The sequence below is a fragment of the Nerophis lumbriciformis genome, linkage group LG25 (genome assembly GCF_033978685.3).
Source record: "Nerophis lumbriciformis linkage group LG25, RoL_Nlum_v2.1, whole genome shotgun sequence".
NCBI classification, from domain to species: domain Eukaryota; kingdom Metazoa; phylum Chordata; class Actinopteri; order Syngnathiformes; family Syngnathidae; genus Nerophis; species Nerophis lumbriciformis.
Window position 1 is genome coordinate 1,750,300 of NC_084572.2, and position 14,540 is coordinate 1,764,839.

The following is a 14,540-nucleotide window of genomic DNA, read 5'->3' on the forward strand; positions in this document are numbered from 1 at the left end:
ATGGATGGCGCTGGAGCGTCGGGCCCATACCCGGCCGTCGCCGGCAGCGAGACGCGCTTGAAGGTGCGCTCAGCGCGGCTCCCATATGATTGCGCACTGGTGTGCGTCTGGGTCGTGACAGCGTGGCACGCGAATGTCTGTGCTGCATTGGATCAGTCTCCTTTCTTTAACAGGCAAAAGCTTTATAACCTCACTAATGCCTTGTATCGTCTATATTAGATATATAACAACGGGCGGGTGCGGGCGGATGGCGGGCGGATGCGGTTCTGATCAAATGTTAGATCGGGTGGATTGCGGATGGTTGACGACTTTCTGATGCGGTTGCGGATGAAATAATTGCCTATCCGCGCATCTCTACCGTAGATATTATGTGATTGGACCGGCACGCAAATGCAGTGCCTTTAAGGCACGCCCCCAATATTGTTGTCTGGGTGGAAATCGGGAGAAATTCGGGAGAATGGTTGCCCCGGGAGATTTTCGGGAGGGGCACTGAAATTCGGGTGTCTCCCGGGAAAATCGGGAGGGTTGGCAAGTATGACTGGGAGACGCAACTGCTCTGTACTTCTCCCTACGTCTGTGTACCACTCCGTACAGCGGCGTTTTAAAAAGTCATAAATTTTGAAACCATCCATCCATCCATCCATCCATCTTCTTCCGCTTATCCGAGGTCGGGTCGCGGGGGCAGCAGCCTAAGCAGGGAAGCCCAGACTTCCCTCTCCCCAGCCACTTCGTCCAGCTCCTCCCGGGGGATCCCGAGGCGTTCCCAGGCCAGCCGGGAGACATAGTCTTCCCAACGTGTCCTGGGTCTTCCTCGTGGCCTCCTACCGGTCGGACGTGCCCTAAACACCTCCCGAGGGAGGCGTTCGGGTGGCATCCTGACCAGATGCCCGAACCACCTCATCTGGCTCCTCTCGATGTGGAGGAGCAGCGGCTTTACCTTGAGCTCTCCCTGAATGACAGAGCTTCTCACCCTATCTCTAAGGGAGAGCCCCGCCACCCGGCGGAGGAAACTCATTTCGGCCGCTTGTACCCGTGATCTTGTCCTTTCGGTCATGACCCAAAGCTCATGACCATAGGTGAGGATGGGAACGTAGATCGACCGGTAAATCGAGAGCTTTGCCTTCCGGCTCAGCTCCTTCTTCACCACAACGGATCGATACAGCGTCCGCATTACTGAAGACGCCGCACCGATCCGCCTGTCGATCTCACGATCCACTCTTCCCCCACTCGTGAACAAGACTCCGAGGTACTTGAACTCCTCCACTTGGGGCAAGATCTCCTCCCCAACCCGGAGATGGCACTCCACCCTTTTCCGGGAGAGAACCATGGACTCGGACTTGGAGGTGCTGATTCCCATCCCAGTCGCTTCACACTTTTTGAAACCGATACCGATAATTTCCGATATTACATTTTAAAGCATTTATCGGCCGATAACATCGGCAGTCCGATGTTATCGGACATCTCTAGACAGGAGTGGAACCTTACCCAGAGGTTTGCCGGTCAGCGGGTGGAGGAAGGTGTGGGGCGACGGCGATGGTGACAGGACCGGCGCAGGCGGGGGTAGCTCCCCGAGGTCGTCCATGGAGTGACTTTGCGTAAGGAGAGGCGGGACCTGGTGTTCGGAGCCGGAGCCCTCCACAGACAGGAAGAGGGACGAGCGGCGGCCTTGGACCCGGGCACGCTCAGACAACACCTGCTGCTGGTACAGCTCTGCCCTGCTGGGGCTGCCGGGTCCACATGCCTCCAACTTTGCGTCGTGATCTTTGAATCCTGGAGACAAGACAGAGGCGTACAGGTGGTGAAACATGGGCGCCATGTTGAAGACCATTTGCAACCCTTACCCTGCTCCTCCACAGGAAGCTGTTTTAACAGCGGTGACTTCCTCCTCTGAGGTTTGGTGGGCGCAGCCTGCTGGCCTACATTAGCATAAGGATTTTCTATGGGCCGACCACGGCGGCGTGACAGCGGCGAATGGCCGAGGGCGGAGCTCGGGCTGTGGAGAGACAGCGTGGAAGTGTGCGCGGAGCTGTGCAGCGTGTGCATGGCGGGCGCGGCGGCGGCGTGCGTCTCGGTCTGCAGTTGAGGGGGCGTGTCCTGCAGGATGATCATGGACCTGGCCTTTCTCTGGCGCTCTGCGTGGGCATGGCTCCTCAACGGCGAGTCCGCCAGCTCCTGCAGCCTTGGCTCCGCCCCGGGTTTAAAGCTGGAGCGGGTCAGACCCTCCCCTCTGGCGGGGGGAGGCGGAGGAAGGAAGGAGGGAGGAGGCCCGGAGTCGAGCAGGAAGAGCGAAGAGGTGGAGGAAGCGGAGGGAGGAGGGGGTGGCGCTGTCTGAGGCGGAGGCGGGATGAAGCTGTCTGTCAGCGAGGAGCTCCGCGGGAAACGACTTTCGTTGATCAAAGCGGAGATCCTGTCGTCCTCGGGCGTGCCTGCGTGGTAACAGACGTGCACATCTTAAGCTAATAAGCGCAGTGGTTGTGTCACGTTTCTTTAAATACAGTGGGGCAAAAAAGTATTTAGTCAGCCACCAATTGTGCAAGTTCTCCCACTTAAAATGATGACAGAGGTCTGTCATTTTCATCATAGGTACACTTCAACTGTGAGAGACAGAATATGAAAAAAAAAATCAGGAATTCACATTGTAGGATTTTTAAATAATTTATTTGTAAATTATGGTGGAAAATAAGTATTTGGTCAATAACAAAAATTCTACTCAATACTTTGTAATATAACCTTTGTTGGCAATAACAGAGGTCAAACGATTACTATAGGTCTTTACCAGGTTTGCACACACAGTAGCTGGTATTTTGGCCCATTTCTCCATGCAGATCTTCTCGAGAGCAGTGATGTTTTGGGGCTGTTGCAGGGCAACACGGACTTTCAACTCCCTCCACAGATTTTCTATGGGGTTGAGGTCTGGAGACTGGCTAGGCCACTCCAGGACTTTCAAATGCTTCTTACGGAGCCACTCCTTCGTTGCCCGGGCGGTGTGTTTGGGATCATTGTCATGCTGGAAGACCCAGCCACGTTTCATCTTCAAAGCTCTCACTGATGGAAGGAGGTTTTGGCTCAAAATCTCACGATACATGGCCCCGTTCATTCTTTCCTTAACACGGATCAGTCGGCCTGTCCCCTTAGCAGAAAAACAGCCCCAAAGCAGGATGTTTCCACCCCCATGCTTCACAGTAGGTATGGTGTTCTTGGGATGCAACTCAGTATTCTTCTTCCTCCAAACGTGACGAGTTGAGTTTATACCAAAAAGTTCTATTTTGGTTTCATCTGACCACATGACATTCTCCCAATCCTCTGCTGTATCATCCATGTGCTCTCTGGCAAACTTCAGACGGGCCTGGACATGCACTGGCTTAAGCAGGGGGACACGTCTGGCACTGCAGGATTTGATTCCCTGTCGGCGTAGTGTGTTACTGATGGTAACCTTTGTTACTTTGGTCCCAGCTCTCTGCAGGTCATTCACCAGGTCCCCCCGTGTGGTTCTGGGATTTTTGCTCACCGTTCTCATGATCATTTTGACCCCACGGGATGAGATCTTGCGTGGAGCCCCAGATCAAAGGAGATTATCAGTGGTCTTGTATGTCTTGCATTTTCTGATAATTGCTCCCACAGTTGATTTTTTCACACCAAGCTGCTTGCCTATTGTAGATTCACTCTTCACAGTCTGGTGCAGGTCTACAATTCTTTTCCTGGTGTCCTTCGACAGCTCTTTGGTCTTGGCCATAGTGGAGTTTGGAGTCTGACTGTTTGAGGCTGTGGACAGGTGTCTTTTATACAGATAAGGAGTTCAAACAGGTGCCATTAATACAGGTAACGAGTGGAGGACAGAAGAGCTTCTTAAAGAAGAAGTTACAGGTCTGTGAGAGCCAGAGATCTTCCTTGTTTGAAGTGACCAAATACTTATTTTCCACCATAATTTACAAATAATTTCTTTAAAATTCCTACAATGTGAATTCCTGGATTTTTTTTTCACATTCTGTCTCTCACAGTTGAAGTGTACCTATGATGAAAATGACAGACCTCTGTCATCATTTTAAGTGGGAGAACTTGCACAATCGTGGCCGACTAAATACTTTTTTGCCCCACTGTAGGTGTCACCGCTCTCACCAAAACTTTTGGTTCTCGACATTCCTCGCGGCAAAGCCATGGTGCTCTTCCCTGGAGCGGTGGGCGGTACCAGACCCTGACGCTCAAACAAGGACTGCACACACACACACACACACACACACACACACGTCAATGTCTGTTTGTAGTGCGACTAATATTCACCAGAGGGCGACGACCACCTCACATTAATTTCAGCCTGAGTGATGCGTCGGCTGGTGGGCCTCTGTTTCACCGTGGCCGCCCTGAAGTCGTCAGAGGGGCGGGAGCGCAAGACCACCTCGTGTGTGCTTCCCGCCAACATTTCGTCCAGTTTGTCTGCGGGCGACAAACACGCCAACGTGAATGAAATCAAACAACGGATGTCCACTTAACTTTTTGCAACTCGACGCAAAGAAAATGGAAATGCTGATTATCGGCCCTGTGGGGGGGGTGTCCCCACATCTGCGGTCCCCCTCCGAGGTTTCTCATTGTGCCCATTGGGTTGAGTTTTTCCTTGCCCTGATGTGGGATCTGAGCCGAGGATGTCGTTGTGGCTTGTGCAGCCCTTTGAGACACTTGTGATTAAGTGTAAGGCTGAAACGACGTCATCGGTTACGTAAATACGTCGACGTCGTTTTTTTATGCTTCGACGCGTCGCATATTTACGTCACACTGCCGTCATGGCGGAGCGCAAAGCAGATGATGCGAGGGAAAAAAAGCACGCCAAAAGTCGTCAAAAGTGTGGGAGTATTTCAATCAATCAATCAATCAATCAATCTTTATTTATATAGCCCTAAATCACAAGTGTCTCAAAGGGCTGCACAAGCCACAACGACATCCTCGGTACAAAGCCCACATACGGGCAAGGAAAAACTCACCCCAGTGGGACGTCGATGTGAATGACTATGAGAAACCTTGGAGAGGACCGCATATGTGGGTAACCCCCCCCCCTCTAGGGGAGACCGAAAGCAATGGATGTCGAGTGGGTCTGACATAATAGTAAGAGTCCAGTCCATAGTGGATCTAACATAATAGTAAGAGTCCAGTCCATAGTGGATCTAACATAATAGTGAGAGTCCAGTCCATAGTGGATCCAACATAATAGTAAGAGTCCAGTCCATAGTGGATCTAACATAATAGTGTGAGAGTCCAGTCCATAGTGGATCCAACATAATAGTAAGAGTCCAGTCCATAGTGGATCTAACATAATAGTAAGAGTCCAGTCCATAGTGGATCCAACATAATAGTAAGAGTCCAGTCCATAGTGGATCTAACATAATAGTGTGAGAGTCCAGTCCATAGTGGATCCAACATAATAGTAAGAGTCCAGTCCATAGTGGATCTAACATAATAGTGAGAGTCCAGTCCATAGTGGATCCAACATAATAGTAAGAGTCCAGTCCATAGTGGATCCAACATAATAGTAAGAGTCCAGTCCATAGTGGATCCAACATAATAGTAAGAGTCCAGTCCATAGTGGATCCAACATAATAGTAAGAGTCCAGTCCATAGTGGGGCCAGCAGGACACCATCCCGAGCGGAGACGGGTCAGCAGCGCAGAGATGTTCCCTGCCGATGCACAGGCGAGCGGTCCACCCCGGGTCCCGACTCTGGACAGCCAGCACTTCATCCATGGCCACCGGACCTGTGCCCCCCCCCTCAAGGAAAAGGGGAGCAGAGGAGAAAAGAAAAGAAACGGCAGATCAACTGGTCTAACAGGGGGGCTATTTAAAGGCTAGAGCAGGGGTGCTCACACTTTTTCTGCAGGCGAGCTACTTTTCAATTGATCAAGTCGTGGGGATCTACCTCATTCATATATATCATTTATATTTACTTATTTATGAAATATATGTTTTTGTTAACAAGTTGAAGGTGTTTAATGATAATGCAAGCATGTTTAACACATATAGTTAATATTGTTAATAAATTAAAGGTGTTTAATGATAATACAAGTATGTTTAATACATATAGTTAATATTGTTAACAAGTAAAGGGTGTTTAAAGATAATACAAGCATGTTTAACTCATATAGTTAATATTGTTAAAAAATTAAAGGTGTTTAATGATAATACAAGCATGTTAAATACATATAGTTAATATTGTTAACAAGTTAAAGGTGTTTAAAGATAATACAAGCATGTTTAATACATATAGTTAATATTGTTAACAAGTTAAAGGTGTTTAAAGATAATACAAGCATGTTTAACACATATAGTTAATATTGTTAATAAGTTAAAGGTGTTTAAAGATAATACAAGCATGTTTAACACATATAGATTCCTTTCTTTCATGAAGACAAGAATATAAGTTGGTGTATTACCTGATTCTGATGACTTGCATTGATTGGAATCAGACAGTAGTGCTGATAACGTCTGCATTTTCGAATGGAGGAGAAAAAAAGTCCTCCTTTCTGTCCAATACCACATGAAAGTGGTTGGTTTTTGGCATCTTATTTGTCCAGCTTCCGTACTCCTTTGTATACACTTTACAAGAAATACATTGTCGGCAAACTCTGTAGCTTGCTAGCTTGTGCACGCCAGCTTTCTGAGACTCCTATTTTGTTAGCGCAACTGTGCAACTGTGCAGTCGGTCTTTGGAGTTTTGACGACAGGTACGGCGCCAGAGTCATTTTAATGAGCTGGCAGCAGCCAGCGTCATCTCAGAAGACCATCGGGTGCCGTGAATGTCAATCAAGTGACGAAAATGACGTCATTGTGAAGATTTATGATCGCTCATTTTTAGGACTATTTTTTTAATGCCTGGCTGGTGATCGACTGACACACCCTCCGAGATCGACCGGTAGCTCGCGATCGACGTAATGAGCACCTCTGCCCTAGGGTAAACTGGGTGTAACACACGGCACACTGACAAAGCTTAACCTATTATGACTATAACAATCTACAAGGTTAATGTAGGTTGCTTCTCTTTCTCCCCCTCCATTTTTCTGCATTCTTTCGTATCTCAAGTTATCATTACGTATATGAATTGTTGCATTTAAACAACTGTATTGTTGATAATAAAGGTAAATTATTGGTATCGTTCATTATCAATAGCGCTATTTCTATTGGTATTTGTATTGATCCATTTGTAGTGTAATAATGCTCATTGTCATTTCTGTATTATTTTTTATTTTTCGCTAACTGCTTATTTGCTATTACTTTTACCATCATATTTGTACATGTCATATTTGCTGATGTTGCTCTATTGTTGTTGTTGTTGTTGTTTGCTGTTGTTGTTTTTGTCTCTCTGTCTAATCCCCCTCTTGTCCCCACAATTTCCCCCTCTGTCTTCTTTTTTCTCTCTTTCTATCCCCTCCTGCTCCGGCCCGGCTGCACTAAATGATAATATAAATACATTTGATAAAGTCAAATACAAATAAGGCAACAAGAGAAGTATCCTACACTTCTCTTTTGTAAAGTAAATCTTAACAGCCGACATGGGCATCTACATCAACTATATGATTTCCCTGAGAAGCTGGACAGGACACAAAAAAAAAAAAAAAAAAAAAAAAAAAAAAACTTTTTTTTTCTTTCTTTTTTTTTTAATAATGTAATGCGATCTACCAATACTACCTTTGCGATCGACTGGTAGATCGCGATCGACGTATTGAGCACCCCTGGGCTAGAGTATACAAATGAGTTTTAAGATGGGACTTAAATGCTTCTACTGAGGTAGCATCTCTAATTGTTACCGGGAGGGCATTCCATAGTACTGGAGCCCCAATAGAAAACGCTCTATAGCCCGCAGACTTTTTTTGGGCTCTGGGAATCACTAATAAGCCGGAGTTCTTTGAACGCAGATTTCTTGCCGGGACATATGGTACAATGCAATCGACAAGATAGGACGGAGCTAGACCGTGTAGTATTTTATACGTAAGTAGTAAAACCTTAAAGTCACATCTTAAGTGCACAGGAAGCCAGTGCAGGTGAGCCAGTATAGGCGTAATATGATCAAATAAACAAATGTATATAATTCGGCATTATTTCGGCCAGTCGGCTTATAAAATCAGAGCCGATCAGTTTACGTTCGCGCGCAGGTATAACGCGGCGCGCTCCCGTCTCATCTGCTGGTGCGCGAGCCCGGTAATTAGACCGCTGTGTCAAATCAAGGAGTACAAAAGACGCCAGCGCAGAGTGGAAAAAGGTTTAGTTCATTACAGATAACCCAGAGTTGTGCCAAAAGTATGTAAGATTTAATATTTCTCTTCGTGGGTGTGGCGCACCTGTTGCGCTGGTGAGATGGGAGGGGGGGTTGTGTGCATGTAGCGTGCTTAGTCTGGAGGCTAAATACACACAGTGTGTTATGTAACTGTTGTTTAGTGTTGATATTCTTTGCTTAGTTTGATAAATGTTGGAGCAGTTTGCTTCATCAGGAGGGTGAAGTCGCTCAATTTAAAGTGTTGGATTTAACTGTGTTGGTGAGGGCGTAGAAAAAGGGGCATTTTTCTACCAGTAGACAGCGTTTAAGATTGAGTGTTTCACTGCTAAATTAATAATATATTTATATTGAATATGGATTTTAAATATGTATCTAAATAGGTGGTTAATTGGTTAGGTATTTATGTATTTGCATATTGGGTTTTCTGTTGCATTTATCTATTGTGTTTCTGGGTTTAAATGTATTTTATATGTATCTTGGTGCATTTATGTTGAGACAATTTATTTAAAATCTGTTTTAACTTAAAGGGAAAAGATGTGTCCATTTTCTTGCACTTGTTTAATGGTTAAGAGTTTGATAGCTAATTAATAGTTGTAAATTATGGGATTGATAATTGATTGATTTTTTACAGCATGTTAATCTTGTGGTGTTTTGTCCTTAAAGGTTTTTCACCTACTAAAGAAGCTAAAGGCTACTAAAGGCTACTAAAGACAGCTAATGACAGCTAAAGAAACTAAAGTCTATTAACACTGCTAAAGACTGCTAAAAAGACTAAAGAAGAAAAAAGAAGCTGTTTCTTGGTTGGAAAAACTGTTGCAAACTAAAGGAAAATAAAAGGAAAAAGTAACTACGGTCTGGTCTTTTGAGTGAAATCCAGAAGCCACATTCAGCATTGGTACATCCCTTCAAGTGTGGGATAAGCACAGCGTAAAAAAGCAAAACACTTGACAGTTGTTGTATGCACACTGTGTCGAGCGGAAATGGCCTATCATAGCAGCACAACGGCTATGAAGGAACATTTGAAAAGAAAACACCCGACAGCGTTCTTGCCATCACCATCAACTAGTCAATCGTCCGCGTGAGTATACATTGTCATCATTACACAAAATCATGAATGTGTCATTTGTATCTGCGTTGTAAATTCATAAACTAAAACACTGTTTCGCTCTGAGAGGCGCGTTTGGCATGCCTGTTCAGTGTTTACAAAGACGCGCTCCTCTTTAACGCTAACGTTAATTAGTTGTGCAAATACCTTTTACAACATTAACAGTTACATATACTATGTACAAACCAACAATTAACTTTCACTTTAACCATACTATCATTGTTGTGTTATTAAGCAAAATAAGCAATACTTTTACTTTTGTTGAAATGTTTACACTGTTACAGAATATTTCGTTTTGCACTTTTTTGTATTGGATGTTTATCTTTATTTTTGCACATTTTAAAGCAAAATAAGCAATACTTTTACTTTAGAAATGCTTATACTATTGCAGAATATTAAGATTTGCACTGGATGTTTACTTTTATATTTGCACATTAAAAAGCAAATAAGCTACTTTTAATTTTGTTAAATGTTAAAAGTTTTAAATGTTTACATTGTTACAGAATATTTTGTCATGTTGTTGTCAATGTTGACTGAGTGGCCATACTTTTTTTTTTTGTATATAAAAGTCATGCCTTTTGAAAAAACTGGCCAACATTTATTTTTTCGTCTTCATTTTAAATAAAAAAAAAAAATCGGTAAAAGGAAAAATAATCTATAGATTAATCGAAAAAAAAAAATCTATAGATTAACCGATTAATCGAAAAAATAATCTATAGATTAATCGATAGAAAAATAATTAATTAATTAAGTGCTATATAAACAAACTTTGATTGATTGAATATCATGTGAACGACATAACACACACCATACAACCACACACGACACTACTTCATGGTCACATGACTCACCAAAGCGCCTCCTCCTGGCTGCACAGTGGGCAAAGGTCAACAGCACCTCTTACACATTGACTTTTAGACTGTGCGTGTGTGTGTGAGTGTGTGTGTGTTTGTTTTACCTATCTCCTCCAGGTCTGCGGTCATGGACTTGGACCGGAGTGTCAATGAGGTACTGGGTGCTCGCTTGGGCGGGGGAGGAGCTGTGAGACAAGAACCGATCAGCTGGCAGTGTTCGTTAACGGTTGTGGACAGACCATAGAGCGCCACCTTTCTTCCTGATCAGGTTGGTGTCTGACTTGCGGGAAACAGACACGACCTTCATCAGCAGGCGGCTGCCGCCCTGCCGGATCAGCGAAACCACCTGGCGGTGACCCACCTTCACCACGTCGGCGCCGTTGACCTGAACAGACGAGCACGCTGATGCTGGGTGTTCTGAGAGAGGGACTGACGCATACTTGCCAACCCTCCCGATTTTCCCACTCAAGTTTGGTCCCAAGGACCCAGAAGGGTCTCAGTTATAAAAATGTTCAAAAATAAGCCTCTTTTTTTTCTTGACGTTTAAATCTCCAGATCAACTTCAGATCTGTCTTTTATTTTTTTATGTTTTGTGCCCTTTTTGTTCAAGAAACCTTGTTTTTTATGGCAAAAATCACAAACTATGCAATACCGACTCCCCCCCAAAAAAAAAACATTAAAAGTGGAATATTTGATGTGAAGTAATTAGAGCCTCAATAGGTCAATCATTCATAACATTGATTTCATTCATTATTTTTGAACAATGACATTAAAAAAAATCCCAATAAAATTCTCAGGGATCCAAAAAGGTCCCATTTATAAAGTGTTAAAAATAAGTTGTAGATTTTTTTTATTTATTTTTTTTACTTTCAGCGCTTAATCGATCTAATTCAGATCTTTTTATTTTGTTTTATGCCCTTTTTGTCATGAAAAACTTAGTCATTGATTACCATTGATTTTGATGAATTATTATTTTTGAGCAATGACATTAAAAAAGGGATCCAAAAAGGTCCCATTCATAAAAGTGTTAAAAAATAAGTTGTAGATTTTTTATTTGTTCAACGCTTAAGTCTATCGATCTACTTCAGATCTATTTGTGTTTTTTTAATTATTATTTTGTAATTAACATACCTGCCAACTTTTGAAATCAGAAAAACCTAGTAGCCAGGGAGGGTCCAAGGGCCGCAGGCCCTAGGGGACAAAGTCCTGGTGGGGGGTTCCTTCGCCCCCCGACGCAAAATGATTATTAGCATTCAGACAGGTTAAAATGTTGCTAAAACCATCACTTTTCTATCAGTCACAGTGACTTTTCAAAACAAAAATCATATGGGTTGATTGACATGTTTATTCTGTAAGCTAACTTCAATAGTTTGAAATTATTTTGACAGTTAATGCCAGTTATCCTGTCAACCTTTCACAAGACTTCAATTTGTTCATTGAAAGTATAAACACTTTTTACAGTAAACAAATGGTAAAACAGTACTAAACAATTCCATTAAAAAAAAAATTGGTGTCATTATTAACTTTCTGTCCAAGCTTGTATAATCTACTGCCTTGTTCAATTGTAAAAAATATTCTGTGCCTAAAATTCACATTTCTATCACAATTATCATACTGTAAACATGGTAAGCTAACTTCATTAAAATTAATAGTCCTGTCAATAGCATGGAATTACAATTCAAATGTAGTTTTTTTGTAAGCCTTTCAAAAGAATTCAAAATGTGAAAAATTAATGAAAATTAATTGAAGCCATCAGACACTTGAAAAGTGGCACATCACATCTCTAATGTAATCATTTGAACTTTTCAACAGAAATAGCACTGCAAAAATATTAAGGACATACTTCTGTATTTTGGTAGTTATGCTGTCAACATTTAACAAGATTTCTTCAACTTGGACTTGAAAGCATAAATAGTATAAACACTTTTAACAGTATAACAGTACTAAACAATTCCAATAGATAACATTGGTGTCATTACCTTTTTGTTTGCTCAATTATTGCCTCCGTAAATAAAACTTCGGCATTTATCACATCCAAAGAATCTGTTTGGGCGACGAAAAACGTTGAAAGTTTTCCACTTGTATCGCTAGCAACGGCATTAGACTTGTGTTTTTTTGTCCCAACGTGGTCTTTTACATCGCTAATTCCTCCGTGTCCGATCGAAAAATCTTGTCTGCACAAGGTGCAATTCGCGTAGTTTTCACCCTTTTTGGAACGGATAATTATTCCCAGATAGGCTTTTGAATATTCTTCACGGAATGACTGCAGTTTTCTTTTCGGTTTAAGACTCGTTTGCCATTTTTCTCCGGCTGATTCCATGATCGTTCGCTCGTTTGGAAACAATGGCAACCGGTGCCTCGTGCTTGGCAGCGGTGCTATAAATAGCCTCGCGCATGGCATTCGGAATGGCTCGATAGGAAGTTACGGGAAGCAGTGTCGATTGTCATTGTTGTTACGCGATTTCGTGAATAAAACTTTAAAAAAAAATTTTTTTTTTAATTAATGAAAAAACGTATTTTTTATCACTGCAACCGTAACCCGGAATAGGGTGATGAAAACCGTACTAATTACGGGAAAACCGGAGTAGTTGGCAGGTATGGACTCTTACCATAATATGTTACGTTAACATACCAGTTGGTTATTTATGCCTCATATAACGTACACTTATTCAGCCTGTTGTTCACTATTCTTCATTTATTTTAAATTGCCTTTCAAATGTCTATTCTTGGTGTTGGCTTTTATCAAATACATTTCCCCCAAAAATGCGACTTTTATATGTTTTTTTCCTTCTTTATTATGCATTTTCATCCGGAGCGACTTATACTCCGAAAAATACAGTGTGTGTGTGTAAGTATATATAAATATATATACAGTATGTATTAGGGATGTCCCGATCCAGGTTTTTGCACTTCCGATCCGATACCGATATTGTTTTTGCATTTCCGATCCGATACCGATACTGACCGATACTGGCCTATCCGAGCATGTATTAAAGTTTAAAGTTATTTAGCCTACTTAGTTGTCAGAATCATGTTGAAAAGGGTTTTAGTACTCTTGATAACAACTAGCCAGCTGAATTAGGGGAGTTTGAATAATACACAATGGTTGGTAACAAGAAACTGACCTGTTTATTCAAGGATAAACACAAAATAGACAAAATTATACATGACAAACAGAAATGGCATCATTGAACTAGGGCTGGGCGATATGGCCTTTTTTTAATATTGCCATATTTTAAGGCCATATTGCGATACACGATATATATCTGGATATTTTGCCTTAGCCTTGAATGAACACTTGATGCATATAATCACAGCAGTATGATGATTCTATGTGTTTTGATTGATTGATTGAGACTTTTATTAGTAGGTTGCACAGTGAAGTACATATTCCGTACAATTGACCACTAAATGGTAACACCCCAATAAGTTTTTACACTTGTTTAAGTCGGGGTCCACTTAAATTGATTCATGATACAGATATATACTATCAGATATATACTATCATCATAATACAGTCATCACACAAGATAATCACATTGAATTATTTACATTATTTATAATCCAGGGTGTGGAGGGTAAGTGTCAAAAAGACAGCCAAAAGAGTTTGATATGAGAATAAATCTAAAGTTAAAATATAGGGTAGAAATGCACCCATTTGCAGGAAATGTAGTCTTGATTTTCAACATTTTCTTTCAAGGCTTGCATGTCTACATTAAAACATTCTTCTTCATACTGCATTAATATATGCTACTTTTAAACTTTCATGCAGAGAAGGAAATCACAACTAAGAAAATCACTAATTTTTTCAGACGGTGTTGATGTGGAAATTTTTGCCTCAGCATTTTGATGGTGTGGGCGTGTGGCACCGAATGGAGATAAGCGTCTCGACAGACGTCACAATATTTGAACAATGATGACGAAAACGGTTTTCTCTGTCGTGTCTGTGTGTCGAAAATTGTTATGCGCTTATTTTTTTATTAGATTTTGTGCGTGGCATAGATTTGCTATGCGCAGAGGACGCTTAAACAGTGCGCAATTGCACAGGCGAGCACCTTAGAGGGAGCGTTGCTCGCACGGCTGCGCTAGCATCACAGCTAACGTTAGCCATGCTGCTACCTCTCTGCTCGGGGAGGACGTATACGTATGTGACGTATGACGTGACAGTATGTGACATGTGTCATGACAGTATGTGACGTGTGTAAGAAGGTGCGCTTGCTGTCTGTGAGAGGGAGACACAGGAAAGAGTGAGAAGAGCCAGCAGCTAAAAGCAACTGCGAATTCTGAGAATTCACAGACATGTGGATGTGTTGAAGGTGGGCTGGAAA

The 14,540-nt window shown here is 42.5% G+C and overlaps 1 protein-coding gene across 1 annotated transcript in view; it reads right to left on the reverse strand.

Annotated features, from left to right (window-relative positions):
* Nucleotides 1-14,540, reverse strand: part of shank3b (SH3 and multiple ankyrin repeat domains 3b) — a 79,861-nt gene that overhangs the window by 19,635 nt on the left and 45,686 nt on the right. Inside the window, exons 19-25 of the mRNA XM_061983550.2 lie at nucleotides 10,465-10,597; nucleotides 10,317-10,397; nucleotides 10,210-10,227; nucleotides 4,301-4,431; nucleotides 4,117-4,210; nucleotides 1,842-2,426; nucleotides 1,486-1,770 (exon numbers count right to left, since the gene is read on the reverse strand). Coding sequence (XP_061839534.1) covers nucleotides 1,486-1,770; nucleotides 1,842-2,426; nucleotides 4,117-4,210; nucleotides 4,301-4,431; nucleotides 10,210-10,227; nucleotides 10,317-10,397; nucleotides 10,465-10,597 — 1,327 coding nt within the window. The remainder of the gene's footprint in view (nucleotides 1-1,485; nucleotides 1,771-1,841; nucleotides 2,427-4,116; nucleotides 4,211-4,300; nucleotides 4,432-10,209; nucleotides 10,228-10,316; nucleotides 10,398-10,464; nucleotides 10,598-14,540) is intronic.